The sequence below is a fragment of the Schistocerca piceifrons genome, chromosome 1 (genome assembly GCF_021461385.2).
Source record: "Schistocerca piceifrons isolate TAMUIC-IGC-003096 chromosome 1, iqSchPice1.1, whole genome shotgun sequence".
In the NCBI taxonomy this organism is placed as follows: domain Eukaryota; kingdom Metazoa; phylum Arthropoda; class Insecta; order Orthoptera; family Acrididae; genus Schistocerca; species Schistocerca piceifrons.
In genome coordinates, this window is record NC_060138.1 from 43955995 (window position 1) to 43976560 (window position 20566).

Consider the following 20566-nt stretch of genomic DNA (forward strand, 5'->3'; position numbering starts at 1 on the left):
CTGTGTGCCCTGTTGTTCTTTCAAATTTGTTGCTGGGATTTCAAAGTAGTCAAGTACTTGAAAGCCAATCAAAATTATGTTTCCATCCTTACCTAATAAAAGCTCTCTCCTGTCATAATATTGTTTTCTCTTATAATTGCTATTAAGCGAAAAATTGTTGTAAGTTTTCCCTGTAGTTTAATTCAAAGTACTGAGTAAGAAAACTCAAACATACTGTTAGAGACATATAAGGAATGTTTGCTTACCAGTAGTTGAAAGGAGTGGTGTTAGAGCAGGGATGATGCACAGAAGTAGAAGGGGAGAGGGGGAGGGGGAATAGTACTAAAGTTGTTCTTTGATTAGGTAAGTGAGAGAGAGAGTGAGCTAAGAAACCATGATGAAAACCATAAAAGTGCAGGATTAAAAGAAGATAACTTCACACACTAGATGTGGCCAGAGACATGATGCAGGAAAAGGATCAGAAATGTCATTGCATTAGTTACTTGGATTTGTGGTATAGTGTATGGAAAATGCGTTGTAGGCAGTATGTTGCTCAGAGATGAATGCTAACTTTCAAAGAAATAATTTTCAGATGGATATTGTTGCGTCAGCTGCTGTGGGTGTCGGAACTGACACAAACAAGGAAGGAGAGAAGTTACAATGACTGGTGGCAAGAATCCAGGTCATCTGTACGTTAAACTTTCAGATTGTTACAATACTTCAACTTTAAAAAGAAAATAAATAAAACTTAACTTGAGGTATGCGCTTTTGTGCCTCCTATGTGCAGTAACTTATACAGTCTATTACTGCTTGTAGAACGCAGGCTAAGTATCTTTTTCCTAATACTCAGTGCTGATGGTCTCAATGTCTGCAACCAAACTGGGCCAAACAGTGATGGGCGGCTGGTTAAATCAGCGTTGATAGGGGGTGCTGAACTCTTCTTAGAGGTATGATGCTGCCCCCTTTTCTGGTGGCATGCAGGTTAGTGCATTTTTGATGTTGTTTCACGGTGCTGTACTGGTCGGTGTGCAGTCAATGCTTTAGGACTGCACTTTCTTCCCCTCCAAAATGTCGCAATGTTGTTGTGTAGGGAGCCATTTACGACAACAGGAGGGAAGGCAGGAAGCTGAGTGGCATGAGGAGAAGGGAGCCACAACTCAGACCGACACTGAGCCCCCGGCTGCTCCCCCACATCCGTCCCGTGCTCCGAGGGGAATGTCAGTTGGTAACCCCTGAAAGGATGCCCAGCCTCTTCCTCAGATAGTCCGATGAAAAGTGGAGAGGATGGTGATGATAATGGCAGTGCATCCACAGCAGTTGCCAGAATGAGTGCTGGGAAGTTGAGCTGCTGTAATGGTAAAGGCGTTGGGTTCAGCTTCATCGGTTCCACAGGTCGTACAGAAGAGGCATCTGAGGGCGGCCGTGCTGGCCTCAAGATCCCAGTAGGATGCAAAACTGTGGACAGAAAATCTGCAGAAGAATCTTTCAAGCGACAAACATGAATCTGGTTCTGATGACAGAGCAGCAACCCAGCAGGACCTTGGATTAAATACAAGCATGCACCCAAATTTCGAAGAATCATTCTCTCTCCCATCATCTGGTGAACAGTACTACGGGATGTAGTTGAGTTAATGACCACTGCAAATGGATATATGCTAAAAGAGTCTATAACAATAAGTCAACAAGTGTTCCCGAAGGGACCAGCAATGTCAATATGCACTTATTGCCACGTTTGCCGCTGCACTGGTGGATTCTCAGCAGAAGTATGACACTGTGACATTTGTTCAATGTGAGTGTCCATGTCCGGCCAAGTACAGTGTTGACACACTAAGTATTTTCTGTGTGCTGTTCCCCAATGTCCTTGGTGAGCCATTGCAACACATCTCTGTGCAACTCTTTAGGACTAAGCACGCGTGATTGTCCAGTCATTCTGAAACATTTTAGGAATAAGCACGCCCCGATTGTCCAGAGCCATTTCGCAATAAAATCACACTTTGCTGGATGGAGAGGCTATGCTGATGAGCAAAATATCGATGCACAAGGGAATTCTGAATGTTTTGCACTGAACGAGGCCAAGCAGAACAGATGTAATGCACAAAATGTTCAAGTCACAGTCTGCTTCTATGGCTTGTGCAATTTTCCTATAGTTCAGTGAAAAAGTCTGTAAAAGCTCAGGTTCTTGCACATCGATCTGACAACAAGATGCAGCAGTAGCATAGAATTCAGAACTGGACCTACAGGAAGGCCACAAAGGGTGTCGGCATTTGCACGCCGGTACAATATTTAATAGTGATACTGTGACAGTAACAATGCCAAATGTTGCAGCTGAGCCGTGTGTGGCGGAACTGGTTTGGCTGGATGAAACAAAGACTGAAGTGGCTTATGATCCGACACTAGGTAAAACTTCTGACCACTAGATAATGGTGAAAACTTTGTCATCCCATAGACAATAGTGAGTGCTTCCTTCTCGAGTGTGGGAATAGTTACATTGAGTCTTGGCAATAATTTGGGAGCGAAAGCAATCGGTCTGTCCAGTGAAACAAATTTGTGTGAGAGTACAGCTCTGATTACTGTGAGAGTACATACGAATAAGTATCCACTGTGAAAACCATAGACATAGCTTGATCGAAAGAACAAGGCATTTATCAGTCAAGATATTCCTGACACCATTTGGTCCAAACAAAAGGCACATTGTTCCAGTGCAACCAATGCAATGGAGCCCCGATCTGGGCTGCATTGGGTATAAATCGGATATAACATTTCAACTTTCCGAGAACTAACTGCAATCCCGTTTCATGTCCCGGGTGGCCAGCAAATGTGATTGAAGGGGATGATCACCTTGGCTATGAAGAACATGGCCTAAATACTGTATTTCAGGCTGAATAAGGGCACCTTCAAACCTGCAGCTGAAAGCACATGAAAAAGCAGATGAATGTTGCTGATATTTTCTTGTGGTGCATGTCCTGACACTATAATATCGTACGAATAATTTGAACATAATGGAACTTTTGCAGTAAGCTGTTCTAAGTACTGGTGCTGTATGACGAGCACGGAAGCACTCTCAAAGGGTAAGCGCAAAAATTTGAGCAACCCTAAATGTGTGTTGACCACAAACACTTTCCAAGACTCCTCATCCAGCAGAATTTGGGAATACACATTGCATGAGTCAGTTTTTCAAAGATAGTGGACTGCACCAAGCCTGTCCATTAATTCCTCAGGACGAGGGAACAGGTAAGTATCAATTATTGTTTGTGGATTCATGGTGGATTTAAAGTCAACACAAAGATGAAGTCTACCAGGAGGCTTTGGTAAGATTACTAAGGGAGCAACCCATTGACTAGCTTGGAGAGGAGCAATAGCACCATTGTCTTGTCATTCTTGAAGTTTACTTGTAACTTTGTCTCTAAGTGTGTGAGGCGCAGGCCGCACCTGAAAAACCTTAAGTTGCGCATTGTCCTTCACTGTAACATGCACCACAATTGAATGAGCATTGACAGAGGTGCTGAACTCTGTCCACCTGGAGGTGTGGCACTGCCTGCTCTTTCCATTGGTGCGTGAGTCGGCGCCTTCTTGATGCCATTTTGCAGTGTGGCAATGGTCGGTATGTTGTTGATGCTTTAGGACTGCACAGAAATCAAGAGTAAAAATAGGGTAACAAAATGTTAGGAAAGGGGGAATGAATAAATAAAATTTCACAAAGGGTATCAAAAGAGAATATAAATGAAGGTGGAGAATGCAAAATCTAAATGAAATAGGATTGAAGGACAGTGAGAAGTATGGGGCTAGAAAAATTAATCAACTACAATTCAATTGATGAGATATGTGTACATGTGGGAGATCCTATTATTATCTCTGTAGTTTGGAACCGTATTTTCCAGGATGCATTGATCTCTCCTGCAAACACCTGTGCTTACTACTTTGAACACAGGCACTGCCTCTCATATTTTTATTTATCTGCCATGCAGATTGCTTTAGCTGATTTCATCTACTTTCTCTCTCTCTCTCTCTCTCTCTCTCTCTCTCTCTCTCTCTCTCTCTCTCTCTCTCTCCTCTATCAGGGGTTTCCCTTTCTTCTGTGTTCACATACTGCTTTCTCTCTGTTTTCTGTTAACACCTTTGTATATTGTATAGAATATGGGTGGTATTACTGGTTGTTTCTTTGTATTGCTTTTAGATGCAATCACAGTAACATTCTTTTTATTACGGCTAGTTTTGACCACATCTATTATTGTTGTAATTTTCTTCTCCTCCTTATATTCATTCCTCGATATACTGGTTGCCTGCAGCTTTTGTGAGTATTTTTACCCTTGGCTATTAGATCGATGCCAAGTCTAACAACTCTTCAGTACCTTTCATATGTCCTTTAGGGCTGGTTTGGAGCTTAACAACTTACCTTCCCCCCCCCCCCCCTCCCCCCCCCCTCCCAGTCTCCTTCTTCCACCAAAGGAAGAAGGAAATTTTAAATGCTAGAAATTCAATCTTTTTTTTTGTACGTTATCAATCAGACTCCAGTTATTCCTTTACTAACTGTTGGCAAGCAGATGTCCATCCTTTTTCATGTATAGTTTCTCTATTTGGTATTTTAGTGAAAAATAAGTGTTGCCGGTGAAATTATAGCAGTAGCATTGACAGTGGGGCAAAGCAGTTGCTATTGATTGAGACTCAGCTTTTAGAATGTAGTGTTATCTGTAGAGGCAAAGGTGGAGAAAGTGAAATGTGTGGAAAGTTAAAACTGATAGCAGGTAGAATAAGAGGCTACTTTTATTGTCAACAGAAAAGACCTGAATAAACTGATTGGCAGGAATGAAATTAAAAGCAGATTTCTGCAGCTGAGATTACAAGGATAAGTACAATGTTTCTTGCCTTCCAGAACACTGTTGATGTTCTTCTTTACTATTATGTAAAGAAAAGATAGTTATTTTCAGAAATCTCTTCATGATTTCTGCTCAGATACAACCCAGTATGTTTTCAAGGTACACAAATATTAGCAAGACATGTGTAACATTGTTGGTGATTTATGGAACTGTTTCTGGGTTACTGCTGTCTACATAATTGACTTTGTAGTTAGTTATAATACCTCTTTAAAATTTTTTCTCATGTTGGCTATTTTCTGTGGAAAAACAGTATCCCAAGGCTTAAAAAAAGCTGTGTCTATGCTATAGTTAATAACTGATTTTAAATACGGAAAACACTATATGGTATGTAAAATCTGACCCCCTGTCATATCCTCATAAAGCATACTTACGTATTCTGTTTATGTGTATATTGTGAGCCATTAATTTTCGTTGTATTACAGTAGCAATTGATATACCATTGTGAGATGATCCTTGGATGAACAAATAAATAAATAAATAAGCAGAAAATAAGTCTCTGTATCATTTAAAAATAAATAATTTGAAAATAACTATTCTGAAATATTGAACAGGAATCTTGGTAGCATGAAACTGTAGTAACCCAGATCTGAAATGGCAGTCATTATGAGAATTTTGTAGAGGTGTAACTTATTAATGGAAGAAGCAACACATGAGTGACTTGCACATCCAGTTCTTGTGTACTGCTCACCTGTGTGTACATGATTGCTGAGTTAAAGGGGATTATATGGACGGCGGTGTCTGCTAGGAGCCCAAATTCGAACAAATTCCATGGAAAGAATAAATGTCTGAAATTAAAAAAAAGAAAAGAAAAACATCTTGAGGTTTGTCAATTTCTTTCCAGGTGTCTGCAGCATGGCCGTGCAAGTACGGCCTCCTACTTGAACGAGCAACAAATGTTTCAACACCTCATTTTGATTATGAATTTGATGAAAATCCACCTACAATTTTTTCATTATCACACCCTTTAGATGATGTTACCCCGGTAGTATCAAAACATGGTAAGTCATTTTACCTTTATTTCATTTCTTTTTTTTTATTTTCTGTTTTATTTAAATTTGTCATGTGGTCTGCTGTCACTTTTGAGTTATTGGCGTATTCAGTCACCTTTCCATAGGGAAAGTGTTATCTGTTAATTTTCTCTTATGATAGTATCAAAGAAATGACAGTACAATATGTGAAGCTGATTTATAATTTATTTTTAATTGTATATTAATATATGACCAATTTGGTCAGAGACCATTTTCCAGTGCCTATAGTACAACATTAGTGATACAGGACAATTTTCGCGCAAAAAGGCTGTTGGGAACCCATAATCCAGTACCAGTTGCAGGATAAGGACAACAAAAATTATTTTCAATATTTCAAGTAGTTATTGACTAAATTAAGAAAAACCTAAAATGCTGTCATAATCTACTCAGTACAAGACACAGCCTTATGTTAAAAGTCTGACACACTAAGACAAATATTACAGTTAGAAAGTATGTGTTTGTTTTGAGGCGGCACAAGTTCATGGACTTCATTCAGCCAGTATTTGAGATTGAGAGCACTAAGCGACTTCCAGCAAACTTTAAGCACGATTTCAGATTTTTTCTAAACTTTTTCTCACTTACATCCTTACTGTCAAATATTTAACACACAAACTTATTTGTAAAGTAATCTGATATTTGAATCTATGTTATACACAGGTGTTTGATTCCTTAAAGAATCTGGAGCTTACTGGTAGATACTACTTGGAAAGGAGAGTAGTGTTGCAGTTACACATCAGTTGCTAAAGTGATATGAGAACAACTAGAGTTGAGATGATACAGCCACTGCTTGGAAAAGAGTGTAGACAGATAGCATATACCAGCAAACCTATTATGTATTCCAGTCTGGCCATTCACCTTTTGCATATGAACTATCCTGGGAGAAACTAAATAATTTCGGGGGCGTATTATAATTCTGTATCTTTATATGATTTAGGATTTGCATTGGACCATTAATAGAGACTAAGGGACCTTAACACCAAAGCTTATCTAGGCTTGCAGAAACTAATGTTTTTTACAGCATCTCAAACTGGAATGAGATGACACATACATTGGACAAAGGAACAGAATAGAAACAGTTCTGTATGTGGGAAACGTTATTGCCATTCATGTTTGTAAAGTACACTATGAAGTATTGCATTGTAATTTTTCAGATAGGCATGACCTTTTTTACTGTATTACATTAAGTTGTTGTAATCATTCAGGCTTTCCCGGTGATATGCTGATATCTTGAGGTGTCTCAGTTTTTCCTTTTGTTGTCCATGCACAATATTCCAACAATGTGACACCTTGTTTGTCATTTTCGGGTCTAAAAACTGGATTTTTGTAAATTTGGATACCAAACTTTGGAGGTCATTTTGACTGGTTATTTTTGAGTTTAGGGTATTTTGTGTAGTAGACAAAGTTGCAGAGGACACTTTTCTAAAAACAATCATGTCAACTGCAATGCTGTAACTTAACCCAGTGCAGAGATATTCATATTTTTGCTAAACTGAAACTTCGTCGTGTGCTTACAAATGAAAATGGCCACCATTCAGTAAAGATGAAAGACAAATTTGTTTTGAAAACTGTTTTGAACTTCTCAATTATAGGTTAAAATATTTAAAAATGGTCAAGAAACCAACTTAATTTTTATTGCACCACTTCATTTGGATTGATCCTTTTGTTTCCTAAAGTGTCAGCAAGTTATACGCCAGTGTATAAAAAATTCAAATAAATGATAAGTTTTACAGTTTTGAAGAAAGTATATTGTCACTTAACACGGAAATTTTCTGGGGCCCCCCTCTGGGTTTCCTCAGCTGTTCCGCGCGGCTCGATTGTGGTTACACAGCACAGAGCTGCCATTGCCCAAGCGCGCAGCCTCCTACGTTTACCAAGAGGCTGCGGGCGATTCGAGCACAGTCTTTATGCCACTGAGCCATGCCGTGCTCCATTAGGCGATACAGATGATGTCCCTGTTTCACCATTTACAAGGCTATTGATGATTTGGAGATTACCACAGTGGATGGCATTGCAGCCCAAGTTATGTTGCAGGACCGGTCTGTATTTTGTGGATGTGTATTGAATTTTACCTTCACAAAGTATTCAAAGAACATGTTAAAAATACTATTATTAGCTGATATGGGCAGCTCACACAGCCCAGCCATCAGTCAGATTTAGCATGGTGCCTTTATTATGCCAGTTTGGATTCCTCCCTATTATGTCATTTGATATTTCAGCATATGGCAGTTGCTGGATCCAGATGATGATATCTTAACAGCCTGCGTTTGAAACGGCACTTCGCAGTATACGTTGAGTCAAATAGCGTTTTCCATTTCTTGATTAACACTCACCACAGTCAAACAGGATGGCTCCCATCTGGATGCTGTGATCATTTCCTTAAAAACATCATGTGTTCCCATCAGTGCATTTGTGTTCTCTAATCCAAAATTTTGTTGCTCTCTTAAGTACAAATGATGTGGAAAACGGTGAAGTTTTTATTTTGACCACCAGCAGAACCACAAAATACATAAGATGCCGCAGGTGGAACTTTCATCATTCACGGAAATGATATGAATGATCATTTTCCATAGTGTGAAACAAATCTCTTCTGCTGCAAGCTTCTTGCTTTCCATATTTTGAAAGGTAATAGTGTAGACAAAACAAGAAAAATATGTCCAGTAAACATGGCTACCTTAAGAGCAATGACCACTTTCTTTATCTTTGCTATGTGAAACACATCTCTTCTATTGAATAAGTACTCATAGCTCCTAAGGTATGCCTTTAGAGTCCAAGTTTACTAGACTTTTTTGCTTCAAACGTTCATCCCTGTCCTTCCTGCATATAGGTTTTCAGTGTCCTCACCCAGTGTACGAGTGACAAAGTGTAAAAGGAAGACCTCACTTCATTTGTTCCCTTTTGTGCAGTGCATTCAGGATAAACACAAAACACAGATTCATCTGTTGCAAGAAGATCGCAAGTTGCTGCTTAAAGTAAATGTCACTGGTCACTGGTTACCATATTGGCAAGGATACATTTTTTGCAGAGTCCATGCAGACAGACATCTGCTTTTTGTTTTTCCTCTACTACAGTTTACTAGGCAGGAGGGGGACTGTGCTCTCTCATGAGCAGATGAGTCCCCACTGACTTGCCTGTTTCTTTCCCCTGGAAAATTTAACTAACCGGTTCTTTCTGCCCCACAGCAAAACTTTGAATGCTAATGTCTCTGGCTATGCCCCCCGCCCCCCCCCCCCCTCCCCCTGCGGTTTAGCATAGCAGCAGATGTGTATGATCAGTCTGAAATGAAGTGTAGCAATAACTCACTTTCGAAAAAAGTGACTTACCTATTTTTCTTTCTCCTGACCATTCAGTTTAAAAATATGTTAAATAACTATTTAGTACATCGAATGCAGGTCGTCCTGTTAACACAACTATGGTTTACAAATGAACCATGGAGTTACATGCCAAAAACAGCTAAATTTCACATTCAATCACAATGTACCTGGGGTATGGCATGACATAATCAAGTTCAAAACAAAATGGAATTAGGGTTATCAAGATTTAAGTGAGTTTGAATGTGGTGTCATAGTCAGCGCACAAGCAATGGGACACAGTGTCTCCGAGGTAGCGATGAAGTGGGGGTTTTCCTGTACAACCATTTCACAAGTGTACCATGAATATCTCCGACATCACTGTGACTGGGAAAAGTTTCTGGAAGAATGGGACATTGGGAAGAGTGCCAACTGAAGAGAATCGTTCAACATGACTGAAGTGAAGCCCTTCCTCAAATTGCTGCAGGTTTCAGTGCTGGCCCATCAACAAGTATCAGTGTGCGAATCATTCAATGAAACATCATCGATATGGACTTTCAGATCCGAAGGCCCACTCAAGTATCTTTGATGACTGCATGACACAAAGCTTTATGCCTCATGTGGGCCCATCAACCCCGACATTGGACTGTTGATGACTGGAAACATGTTGTCTGGTGGGACGAGTCTCATTTCAACTTGTATCGAGCAGACGGAAGTGTACGGGTATGGAGACAACCTCATGACTCCATGGATCCTGCATGCCAGCAGGGGACTGTCCAAGCTGATGGGGGCTCTGTAATGGTGTGAGGCATGTGCAGTTGGAGTGATATGGGACCCCTGATACGTCTAGAAATGACTCTGACGGGTGACATGTATGTAAGCATCCTGTATGATCACCTGCATCCATTCCTGTCTGTTGTGCATTTCTTCAGACTTGGGCAATTACAGCAGGACAATGCGACACCCCACAGGAGCAGATTTGCTACAGAGTGGCTCCAGAAACACTCTTCTGAGTTTAAACAGGTCTGATGGCCACCAAACTCCCCAGACATGAACATTATTGAACATATCTGGGGTAGATTGCAACGTGCTGTTCAGAACAGATCTCCAGCCCCTCGTACTCCTACGGATTTATGGACAGTTCTGCTAGATTCATGGTGTCAGTTCCCTCCAGCCCTACTTCAGACATTAGTCGAGTCCATGCCACATCCTGTTGTGGCACTTCTGCGTGCTCGTGGGGCCCCTGCACGATATTAGGCAGGTGTACCTGTTCCTTTGGCTCTTCAGTGTATAAAGATGCAGAAAAATACGAGGGCTATCCACAAAGTACATTATGTTTTGGAATTAAAAATAAATAAAGTATTGAAATTTTTTAAAATTATATACAGATGAAAGCCACACTTAAATACTACTTTTCTACATAGTTGCCATTTAAATTAAGGCACTTATCATAGCGATGGACGAGCTTGGAAATTCCTTTGTCATAAAATTCGGCCGCCTGCGCCTTCAACCACGTGGTTATCTCTTTTGGGACAGAAAAGGTGTGATTTTTGTGGATTTCCTGGAAAGAGGCACTACAATAAACTCTCAAAGGTATTGCCAAACTCTGCACAACCTCAGAAGAGCAATACAAAACAAGCGCAGGGGAAAGTTGGGCTCAAAGATCTTGCTGATTCACCACAATGCCCGGGCCCACACGGCAAATGCCACTTGTGAAGTTGTCGAATCTTTTAAGTGGGAGTTGTTTCCTCATCCGCCGTACAGTCCCGACCTGGCACCGAGCGACTTCCACTTATTCCCAGCAATGAAGAAGTGGCTGGCTATGCAGCGTTTTGATGACGACGCACAGCTTCAAGAAGAGGTAACCATGGGGTTGAAGGCGCAGGCGGCGGAATTTTACGACGAAGGAATTTCCAAGCTCGTCCATCGCTACGATAAGTGCTTTAATTTAAATGGCAACTATGTAGAAAAGTAGTATTTAAGTGTGGCTTTCATCTGTATATAATAAAAAAATTTCCAATACTTTATTTATTTTTAATTTCAAAACGTAATGTACTTTGTGGATAGCCCTCGTAGTTGCAAGAGTGACAAAGAGGAGAAGGAAAAAATCCCTAGTGTCAGTCAAAATTATACGCGAGACATATTTTGTCATTCAACTTCCCAATCTCCTTATCAAGATCTGACAGAATATTTGTGTAGAATTTTTTTTTCATGCAGTACCTTGTTATAAACAATCGCAACAAGTACGGCAAAAATCTTTCTGAAACTCAACACTATTAAGAAACACATGAAGAAAGGGAAAGAGGGAATAAAACGCTATGTAAAAATGCAAAATCTCAGGACACTCTTGCTATTATAAATTATTTCTTCCATTGCAAATATTCATATTTTTAGAAAAGTTATTGACATTTTTTCCCAGCTTTCATCTTCTTTGTGCTTAATGTGAAAGTATTACCTACTTATATGAAAAATTCATTAAATTTTGCTGCAAACCTCTTTGTCTTCTCACAAACTGAAATCCTTCTTTATTTAATATACTTTCTACTATTCATGGGTAGCAAAAAGTAAGGACTCATTAGAAGCAAAAACGAATGAGACATTACGTCTACATCTACATCGACAGCAGTACTCTGCAGTTCATTCCTAAACTCTTGGCAGCTGGTTTATTGAAATATCTTCAGACTATTTCTCTTCTGTTCTGCTCTTGAACGATAGGTGAGAAAATGTACACTTAAATCTTTACACATGAGTTCTGATTTCTCTTATTTTATTGTGATGATAATTTCTCCCTATATAGGTAGGCATCAACAAAAAAGTTTTGCACTTGTAGGAGAAAGTTGTTGATTGAAATTTCATGAAAACATCATGCTGCAACTCAACAATGCTTTTGTTTTTATGATTGTCACCACAACTTGCTTCTTTTTCAATGTCCTTCATCAACCCTATCTGGTACTGATCACACACAGCACAGCACTACTCCAAAAGATGATGGACAAGTGTAGTGTAGGCAGTCTCTTCAGTAGACCTGTTGCATCTTCTAAGTGTTCTGCCAACAAAACGGTCATTGGTTCACCTTCCACACAATGGTATCTGTGTGATCACTCCAAATTAAGTTGTTCATATTTGTAATACATAGGTGCACAGAAGGGAATTAGCCTTACAACATATTCTCCACTCCCGCGTCCCCTCTGTCCTATCATCTCCTCCCCATTCTCGTCTCCTACCCTATTTATTTTCTGCCCTCTGCCAGCACACCCGCCTGTCTTCCTCACTCCTCACCTTTTTGTGGATGGCTCAGTATTTCTGCATGCGACTTGCAATGACTTGTTGAGTCCATGCCATGTTGAGTTGCTGCATTATGCCAGGCAAGAGGAAGTCCTACACGAAAGTAGGTGGTGTCCCATTAGTTTCAGCGCCTCAGTGTATTTATTATTTTCATTTAAGTATTTTACTTTTTTGTCTGCATTATTATCCCTTTCCTCTCTCCACTCCCATCTCATTCCATCTACCCTTTTCCTAGTTCGTAATTGTACTGGTCATTTCTCATCCCCTTAATCCATCTTTACTACTTACCTTGTCATGATTTCTGGGCAAAAGCTGGCACTCTGCTTACTGATGTATTATATTCAGTCTCCTTTCTCTGATGCTTCTCCTTTCACATTCATCTCTTTGTCCTCATAATGGATGGGTCCCTCCCATTACGGGATCTAAGTGATGTGCCCTTCCTTTTTCAACTTCCCAAACCTATCCCTCCCAAGTAGTTCGGAAAGTTAGGATAAATATCTCACAGCCTGATGGTAAATACTGACCAGCAATTCTGTTTGATAATTCTCGTTTTCTTGAATGAATTTTGTGTTTGATTCAAATGGTTCATAATTACTCCGTTCTTCTTCCTTATGGCTATCCTATGCCTGTGCTTCTTGTTGCACTTAGCTAATGCAGAAGCTTATTCTGTTGTATTTGTCCCAATGCATCTTTAAATTGTTTTACGAATGCAAACAATGGATGTTGCCTGTCAGTTGGAAAGACTGGAATTGTTCGTTTGTGACATTATTCTTGTCCATGGCACTGGATGTGATGGTGATAGTCAACTTAATTTTAACTTCCATAACATCAGTATTTGTTTTTGCATGATTTGCTCTTACCAGTTTCTGAATTTTCTGTATTTTCATGCAGCTTTTATTGATTGTGCCAAAGTCTGGCAGTTATTCTGCATGCCTCAGGTCATCATAATTCCTCTCAGCTCTCTCTAGTACCCTTGCTAAATGCATCAGTAGATGAATTTTTAGGCTGACAGTTAATTTCTTGTATCTTTTGATTACTTTCTTTGATTTTATGTACAACATACACCAGCAAAGTGTGCATGATGCAGATGACTTGTGTCTTCACTATTCCGCGGGTGGTTGTGAAGTGCTCATTGCATTTGCTGCAAATACTCATTGGTCAGCAGCTTACATTCCTTAGCATGGCTGCAGTATATTAATGTTAGGTTCAATAATTTCAATTTTAAATTACAGTGGTCATTGTAATTTTATGTGTATGTGAAGAGATGGCTGCTGTATGGTATGTGGCATTGAGACCATCTGTCTGCACTGAATGATGTCCCTGTGTCAATTCCTACTCTGCATAAGTGGAGATTAGTAAGTATTGCACCTGAATGATCTTGTGGCTTTAATTTTGTCTGCCAGAAAGTGAGACACACTGTCACAATAATTACTGACCATTTGGGCATTACATGTAAATTGAATTGTAGTCTCAGCAGGTTTAGCTGCAATCTTCAGTAGTAAATTTTGGCAGGTTGTATAGTCTATTGTAGGATTTTGACATTCATAATCATATTTCAAATATGCAGTACAAATTTTTCTCTTTTTTTTTTTTATTTTTTTTTTTTTTAAATACTAGCTTTCTGTCTGTGGCCCCTTTCCTTCACATTTTATGCAGATTATTTGACTGCACTATGAGCACCTTGCCCTCTGTTTATTGATATACTTGTCAATAATGTCTGAGTTGAAAATGAGAAGTTGTACATAATTTACAAAAGTTCTGTTCTTAAGACTAGTCCTAAACTAGCTGGTGACATAGGTTGTCTATGCCACTGTGTCTGTTGTTCAGGAGAATGTGCATTGTAGATTAATCTGTAATGGATTTACTGAGGATATACTATACGTATTACATTTGTAGCTGACGCATGGAGATGAAATAGGTGATCATATTTTTTTTCCCTAGTTATTACAATATGGAACAAGATACAGAATCTAACATCAGACATGAGAATATAAAATTCCTAATTTCCTCATGATAATGATTCATACAATGTCAGATATGTGGTAGCTTTTGTACCAGAGTTTCTTTCAATGAATAAAAGAGGAGAACAGATTGATAATAACAAACCCCAGGGATTAAGCAAAAATTTGAACTCAATCAAAGGTCAAGTGGACGACTGGGTGCTCTGTATGCATGACATGGTTAGGAAAGCTAGTGTTTGTGTTAATTTTTGTTTGTGTGTTTTTGTTGCAACCTGGTAATTTTGAAATTTCCTAACTTATATTTTACTTTAATTTTGGAATTCATTTTACTGAAACAAAAAGTGTCTGTGTTTTACAAATGTTCATAATCAGTTTCAGTCAGGAAAATTATGGCAGAATGTAAATGGTTTAGAAGTAAAGGAAACCACTCACCACATAGCATAAGCATTGAGTTGTTGACAGGCAAATGCAAAACAGAATGAAAACCATGCTACCTTCTGGGATAAATCCTTTCACAAGCTAGAATACAAAAATGTATAGGAATGTGCCCGTGCCCCCCCCCCCCCCCTCCCCACACACACACACACACACACACACACACAGTGCTTGCTGAACACATAAAGCCAATATTGCATTTCGACAGGGTGCTTTGAGGATTGGGGTTGCATCAGGTGGGATGGATAGAGGGAGAAAGAGTGGTAAGCAGGACAAGGGGTTTGGAGACAAGTAGCTAGTGGCTTGGAAGGAGTGAGCAGGTATGCAGGTTAGGAAGTTTGGAGGGAGCTTTGGCAGGTGCATGGGTTAGGCTTGCGACACATGGTTATCAGAGCAGGTGGGGTTTGGTGTACAGTGAACATGATTGGGAGGGGTGGCAGGATAGAGGAATGGCAAACTGGTGGGAAGAGGGTATGGGGACAGTGGCTTAGAAGAGATTGAGGCTGGGAAGAATACAGAAGAAGAGGATGCATTGTAAATATAATTCCCATCTATTGAGTTCAGAGAAGTTTGAGGTGGAGCGAAGGAACCAGATGGTATGGGTTGTGAAGCAGCCATTGAATGCATGCATTTTGTGCTGTGCTGTGTGTTCGCCTACTGGGTGGTCAATTTTCTTCTTGGCCAGAGTTTGGGGTGGTGGCCATTCATTCTGGTGAACAACTGGTTGGTAGTCATGCCCACGTAAGATGCTGTGCAGTAACTGCAGCAGAGTTGGTATATGATATGCCTGGTTTCACAAGAGGCCAGCCTGTTACAGAACTGGAGATGCCCTGGGTCAGTGTATTGAGTAGCTCTGGCGTTAGGTATTCTACAGGGATATAATCCTTATGGCAAGGGAGAAGGAGTAGTATAGGAATGGACCAGGATTTTGTGTAGATTGGGTGGGCTGTGGAATACCACCTGTAAGATATGTCAGAAGGATCTTGGGTAGAGTATTTGTCATTTCTGGTCATGATGAGAGGTGATCAGAGTTCTGGCAAAAGATATGGTTCAATTGCCCAAGTTCATGGTGGTACTAGGTGACGAGGGATTCACTACTTTGCCAATGATTCTGGGGGGGATGGTGGGAGGAGTTGTCTGTGTGAGGATGTGGTATGGGAAATGTTTGCAGACCAAGTTTGGGGCACAGTGCCTGTCTGTGATGCTTTTGTGAGACCTTTAGCATACCGGGAAAGGGAAACTGCAGATCCACTGTCCACAAGTGACCAAACTGTATGGGAGTGATTTTTTGGTGTAGGGGTGGCAGCTGAGGATGCCGATATTTTTGATGGTTAGTGGGTTTAATATGGACAGAGTTACAGATGAGCCATGAGAGAGATGGAGGTTAACATCCAGGAAGGTGGCATGTTAAGTTGAGGAGGACCAGAATAAGCTGGAGGGAGAAAAGGTATTGAGGTTGTGAAGGAATTAGGATAGGATGTCTTGGCCATAGGTTCAGATCATGAAGATGTCATAATGAACCTCAAGTAGACAATGGGTTTTGGGAGGCTAAAAAGGCTACCTCTAGATGACCCATAAACAGGTAGGTATAAGAGGCTGCCATGAAAGTGCTTATGGCTGAGTCGCAGATTTGTTTATATGTGTTGTGATGAATCATAGTGACTACCCGACAGAAGAGTTCTGCCAGCAGTCTGACTCCTCCACGTACATGTGTTACCATAGTGATCCCATCCCAGAACTCCACTGTAACCTGCAATTGCTACTGAAATGCTTAGACCCATCCCAGAATCTATCTCCTAAAGTCCATCTCCCTTCTCACCCCAATGACCCCACTGTACATTCACTTTCTACGTGCTTCCCAAAATTCATTAACTCATCAATCCTGAATGCCCCATTGTGGCTGCTTATTGTCTCCACTGTCCTTTCTTGTTGACCAACAGCTCCAACCAATTGCGCTAAGCCTAGCCTCTTGTATCAAAGATAACAACCACTTTCTCAACCGACTCTCGAGTATCCTCACCCTGTTACCACAGGAGTCCCTACTTGTCACTGTTGATGCCACCTCCCTTCACACTAACATCCTTAATGTACATACCCTTGCTACTATTGGAACACTACCTCCACACATGTCCTTTAGACTCCACACCCACTACCTCATTTCACATACACTGTACCAAATACATCCTAACACACACTATTTCTCCTTTGAGGGAAAGGTATATAAACAAATCCAAGACACATCCTTGGGCACCCGCATGGTAACCTCCTATGCCAGCTTGTTTATGGGGCATCTAGAGGAAGCCTTCATAGCCTTCCAGAACCCAAAACCCCTTGTCTGGTTCAGGTTCATTGGTGATTTCTTCATAATCCGGATCCAGGACCAAGACACTCTATCCTCATTAATCCACACCTCAGCAACCACTCTCCCATTAGCTTCTTCGGATCCTCTTCAACATGATGAACCATCTTTCTGGACATTGACCTCCACCTCTCTGATGGCATTATCCACACCTTTGTCCATGTTAAACCTATTAACCACCAACAGCACCTAAATTTTGACAGCTGTTAAACACACTAAAAAGTTGCTCCCAAACTGTCTGGCCACCTGTGGATGGTGAACCTGTAGTGACAAGAATTCCTGTGCCCAGTATGCTGGAAGTCTCACAAAGGCTTTCACAGTCAGGCACTAAGCTCCAAACCTAGTCTGCAATTGGAGTTCCCATGCCTTATCTTCAAACACTCCTTATCCTTCGCCAAGGCTTTGATTATCTATCATCCCGAAAATGAGGTACATCCTACTAAAGATTGTTTCCATCCCTCCGAAAATGGTATTCTGTTGCCAGCCTAACCTATACCACATCCTAGTCTACCCCTATGGCTCTCCCCCATGCCACAGGTGTCATATCCCTGTAAATTATCCATGTACAAGACTTACCCAATACACTGACCCAGCATATATCACTCCAGTCCTGTCAGAAGCTTACCCCATCCCATCAGAGACAGGGTCACTTGTGAAAGCAACCAAGTCATGTGCCAGCTCTGCTAGAGTTACTACACAACATTTTCTGTGGGAATGAGTGCCAACCAGCTGTCAACCAGAATGAATGGCCATTGTCCAACAATGTCCAAAACTAAGTTGACCACACGGTGGTGCAACATGATGATGAGTACGACACGCTAGAGTTCAGTGGCTGTTTTGCAACCCATGCCATCTGGATGTTTCCCTCCAAGTCCAGCATTTCTGAACTGTGTAGGTAAGAGTTATCCTTGCAAAACATCCTTCACTCTCTCCAGGTGTGTGTGTGTGTGTGTGTGTGTGTGTCTTGTGAAAGCTAACAGCATTTCTATTTTCCTTTCTGTGCACCTGTCCATGGCTCAATGCTTCTGCTATTTGGTGAGTGGTCTCCTTTACTCCTGAACCATAATTAACATCAGTGCAAATATAATAAGTTTGATGCTTTTTTTTCCTTGCAGTGACACTCTCAAATATATGTGATCCCTGCCAGAAAATTGTATTTGTCAGTGAGGAACCATCTGTATGTATGACATATGACTCAAATTGTGGACTTCACAGTGTGTGGAAAATAAGAAAGGTGCAATCAGAGGTAATTATTCAATAATTTTAGTGTATAGGTTAAGTTAAAGATGTAATGCTAAAAAAAAGCTAGAATCAGCTACACCTTTTTAATGAAAGATTTATTTCACCCTCATTAGTTTTTGGCCTAGGTCCTTTGTCAGAGGTTGACAAGGGTTTTTTTGTATCCATTTCATATCTTTTATTCTGTAATTAAAAAGAAAACATTTATGGTTTTTTATTCTGCAAAAACTGTTACATTATATGCAAGATCCTTACATTTTACTTGGTTGAGGACCAGCTTTACCTTATACACTACAACATAGAGATCTGCTTCATTGGTAGATGACATGACATGGATTATGTTTTGTGTGGCTTCTTACAATTTAAAGATTCACTGGCACAAAAGCATATTTAAGGAGACAAAATGGCTGTATTGGTATTTTACCAAACTTGAACAGAGGCTAATTCTGAAACTTCATGGAAACTCAAGTAAATGTTTCCACCCCTGCATGCTGTGAAAATTTTTGTTTGTATGTAAGAGAAACAGAATAACTTCTTCCATAGAAAAATGTGAAGTCATGAATGTAAACGTCTGTGAATCATTTGGAAAGTTACTCTGGTGCTCATTATGGGATTGGAGAATATGTTGCAGATTATGAAGCAGCCCCATGGCCTCAGCCTTTGCTAGTCCAACTCACATCCACTTCAAGCCCTGCCCTGTGACTCTCGCTTTTCTCATTCTTCACTCCCACCCTTCTCTCTTGTGTTTCTCTCATCCTGTCACTATCTGCCACTCTGAATCCATTCCTCCACATCATTGTGCACTGTGTGCAAGGCCCCCTGTCTGTGCCAGAATGACTTCACAGTCACCAGATTCCTATCCAGTGCTCTTGCTGCCTTTCCCTCCCTGATACCAGGCACCCTTCCTCACAATTCTCTAACCTGTCTCCCAGTTGAGCTTCAGTGCCAGCACAAAGCGGTTGCCCAAGAGAAAGTAGCCATCCAGGTGCATATATTTGTATGTTTATTCTGTTAGTTCTGAAGAAAGATTCATCAGGAAGCAAAACAACATTCTCACTTCAGGACATGCTGAATTGGAACCTTCACTCCTTCCATAATTTATATTTAACCAAGGACTTTCTTACTATGTTTACTGTCACACTGTGTAGATATAGCAGTTTTTGCAGTATGAATTAGTGAACCCCGTCATATTAAAATCACAATAGTTGCTGATAAGCAAGGCCATATTGGTCTCTCATTTTAATAGAAGTATGAAGTGAAATATTATAAAGTGCAATATTAGCCATAAGAGTGTGCTTTTAGCAGGTTAGTTGTTTAGCCTGTTTTTTATTTGAAATTTTTGTTTATTGACTAGGAATGTCGCTTCTTCTATCCTGATCAGTCAAATACTACACTGAACCACTCGAGTGTGTCCACATTTATGGGAAATGCAAGTGTTATATCCAATAGCAACCGTCTCTCTATGGGAGCCACACGTATTTCGGCTCCTGTTACTACTGCTGCTTCTCTTAGTGTGGCAAATGTCACTGCTGGCCTGGGATCTGTCTCAGGAATTGCGTCTTGTCGAGGCAGTCCAGTGCTGCCGTCCTCTGCTCGAACGTCTGCAAGCTCCTTCAGCCCTCTTGGGTGAGTTATAAAGCATTGCTTTAAAAATTGTAGCTATTATCAAAACTTTATACCAAAAGAAACACGTTAAAGCACCAGAAATTTGAAGAAATACATCTGTCAAAGTTGGCACTGTGCTGAAGATACATTTCTATTCAACGCAGCATGATACCTCATGCACAGACTACTGATTTTGATTTTGATCTTGATCTATCTCAAATAAAAAATATTTAAGGTTTAATAATAAGTACACTGTTTTTGTTGTACTGATTTTTGTTTATTTTGAACTAGTTGTCTGCAAGGGACACTGGTTCTTAAGTAACCAAACATTGTAGGTGAAGATAAAATCACTTGCACGGAGTGTTGTGCACCAAACTTGTTTTTTAGTGTTGAAATTACATTTTACACAGTTGACAATGTTAAGCACAATAAATAACTGTACTGCACAATATTACAGGTTAAATGGATTTTTTTCTGAGGTCCTGAGTACTTTCCATTTACGTTGTGCAACAAA

General features: G+C 40.3%; 1 protein-coding gene across 1 annotated transcript in view; it reads left to right on the plus strand.

Moving 5' to 3' along the window:
• The window catches only part of LOC124797781 (anaphase-promoting complex subunit 1), a 349586-nt gene that overhangs the window by 57010 nt on the left and 272010 nt on the right, over positions 1–20566 (plus strand). The window contains exons 5-7 of the mRNA XM_047260813.1: positions 5695–5851; positions 18324–18454; positions 19802–20073. Coding sequence (XP_047116769.1) covers positions 5695–5851; positions 18324–18454; positions 19802–20073 — 560 coding nt within the window. The remainder of the gene's footprint in view (positions 1–5694; positions 5852–18323; positions 18455–19801; positions 20074–20566) is intronic.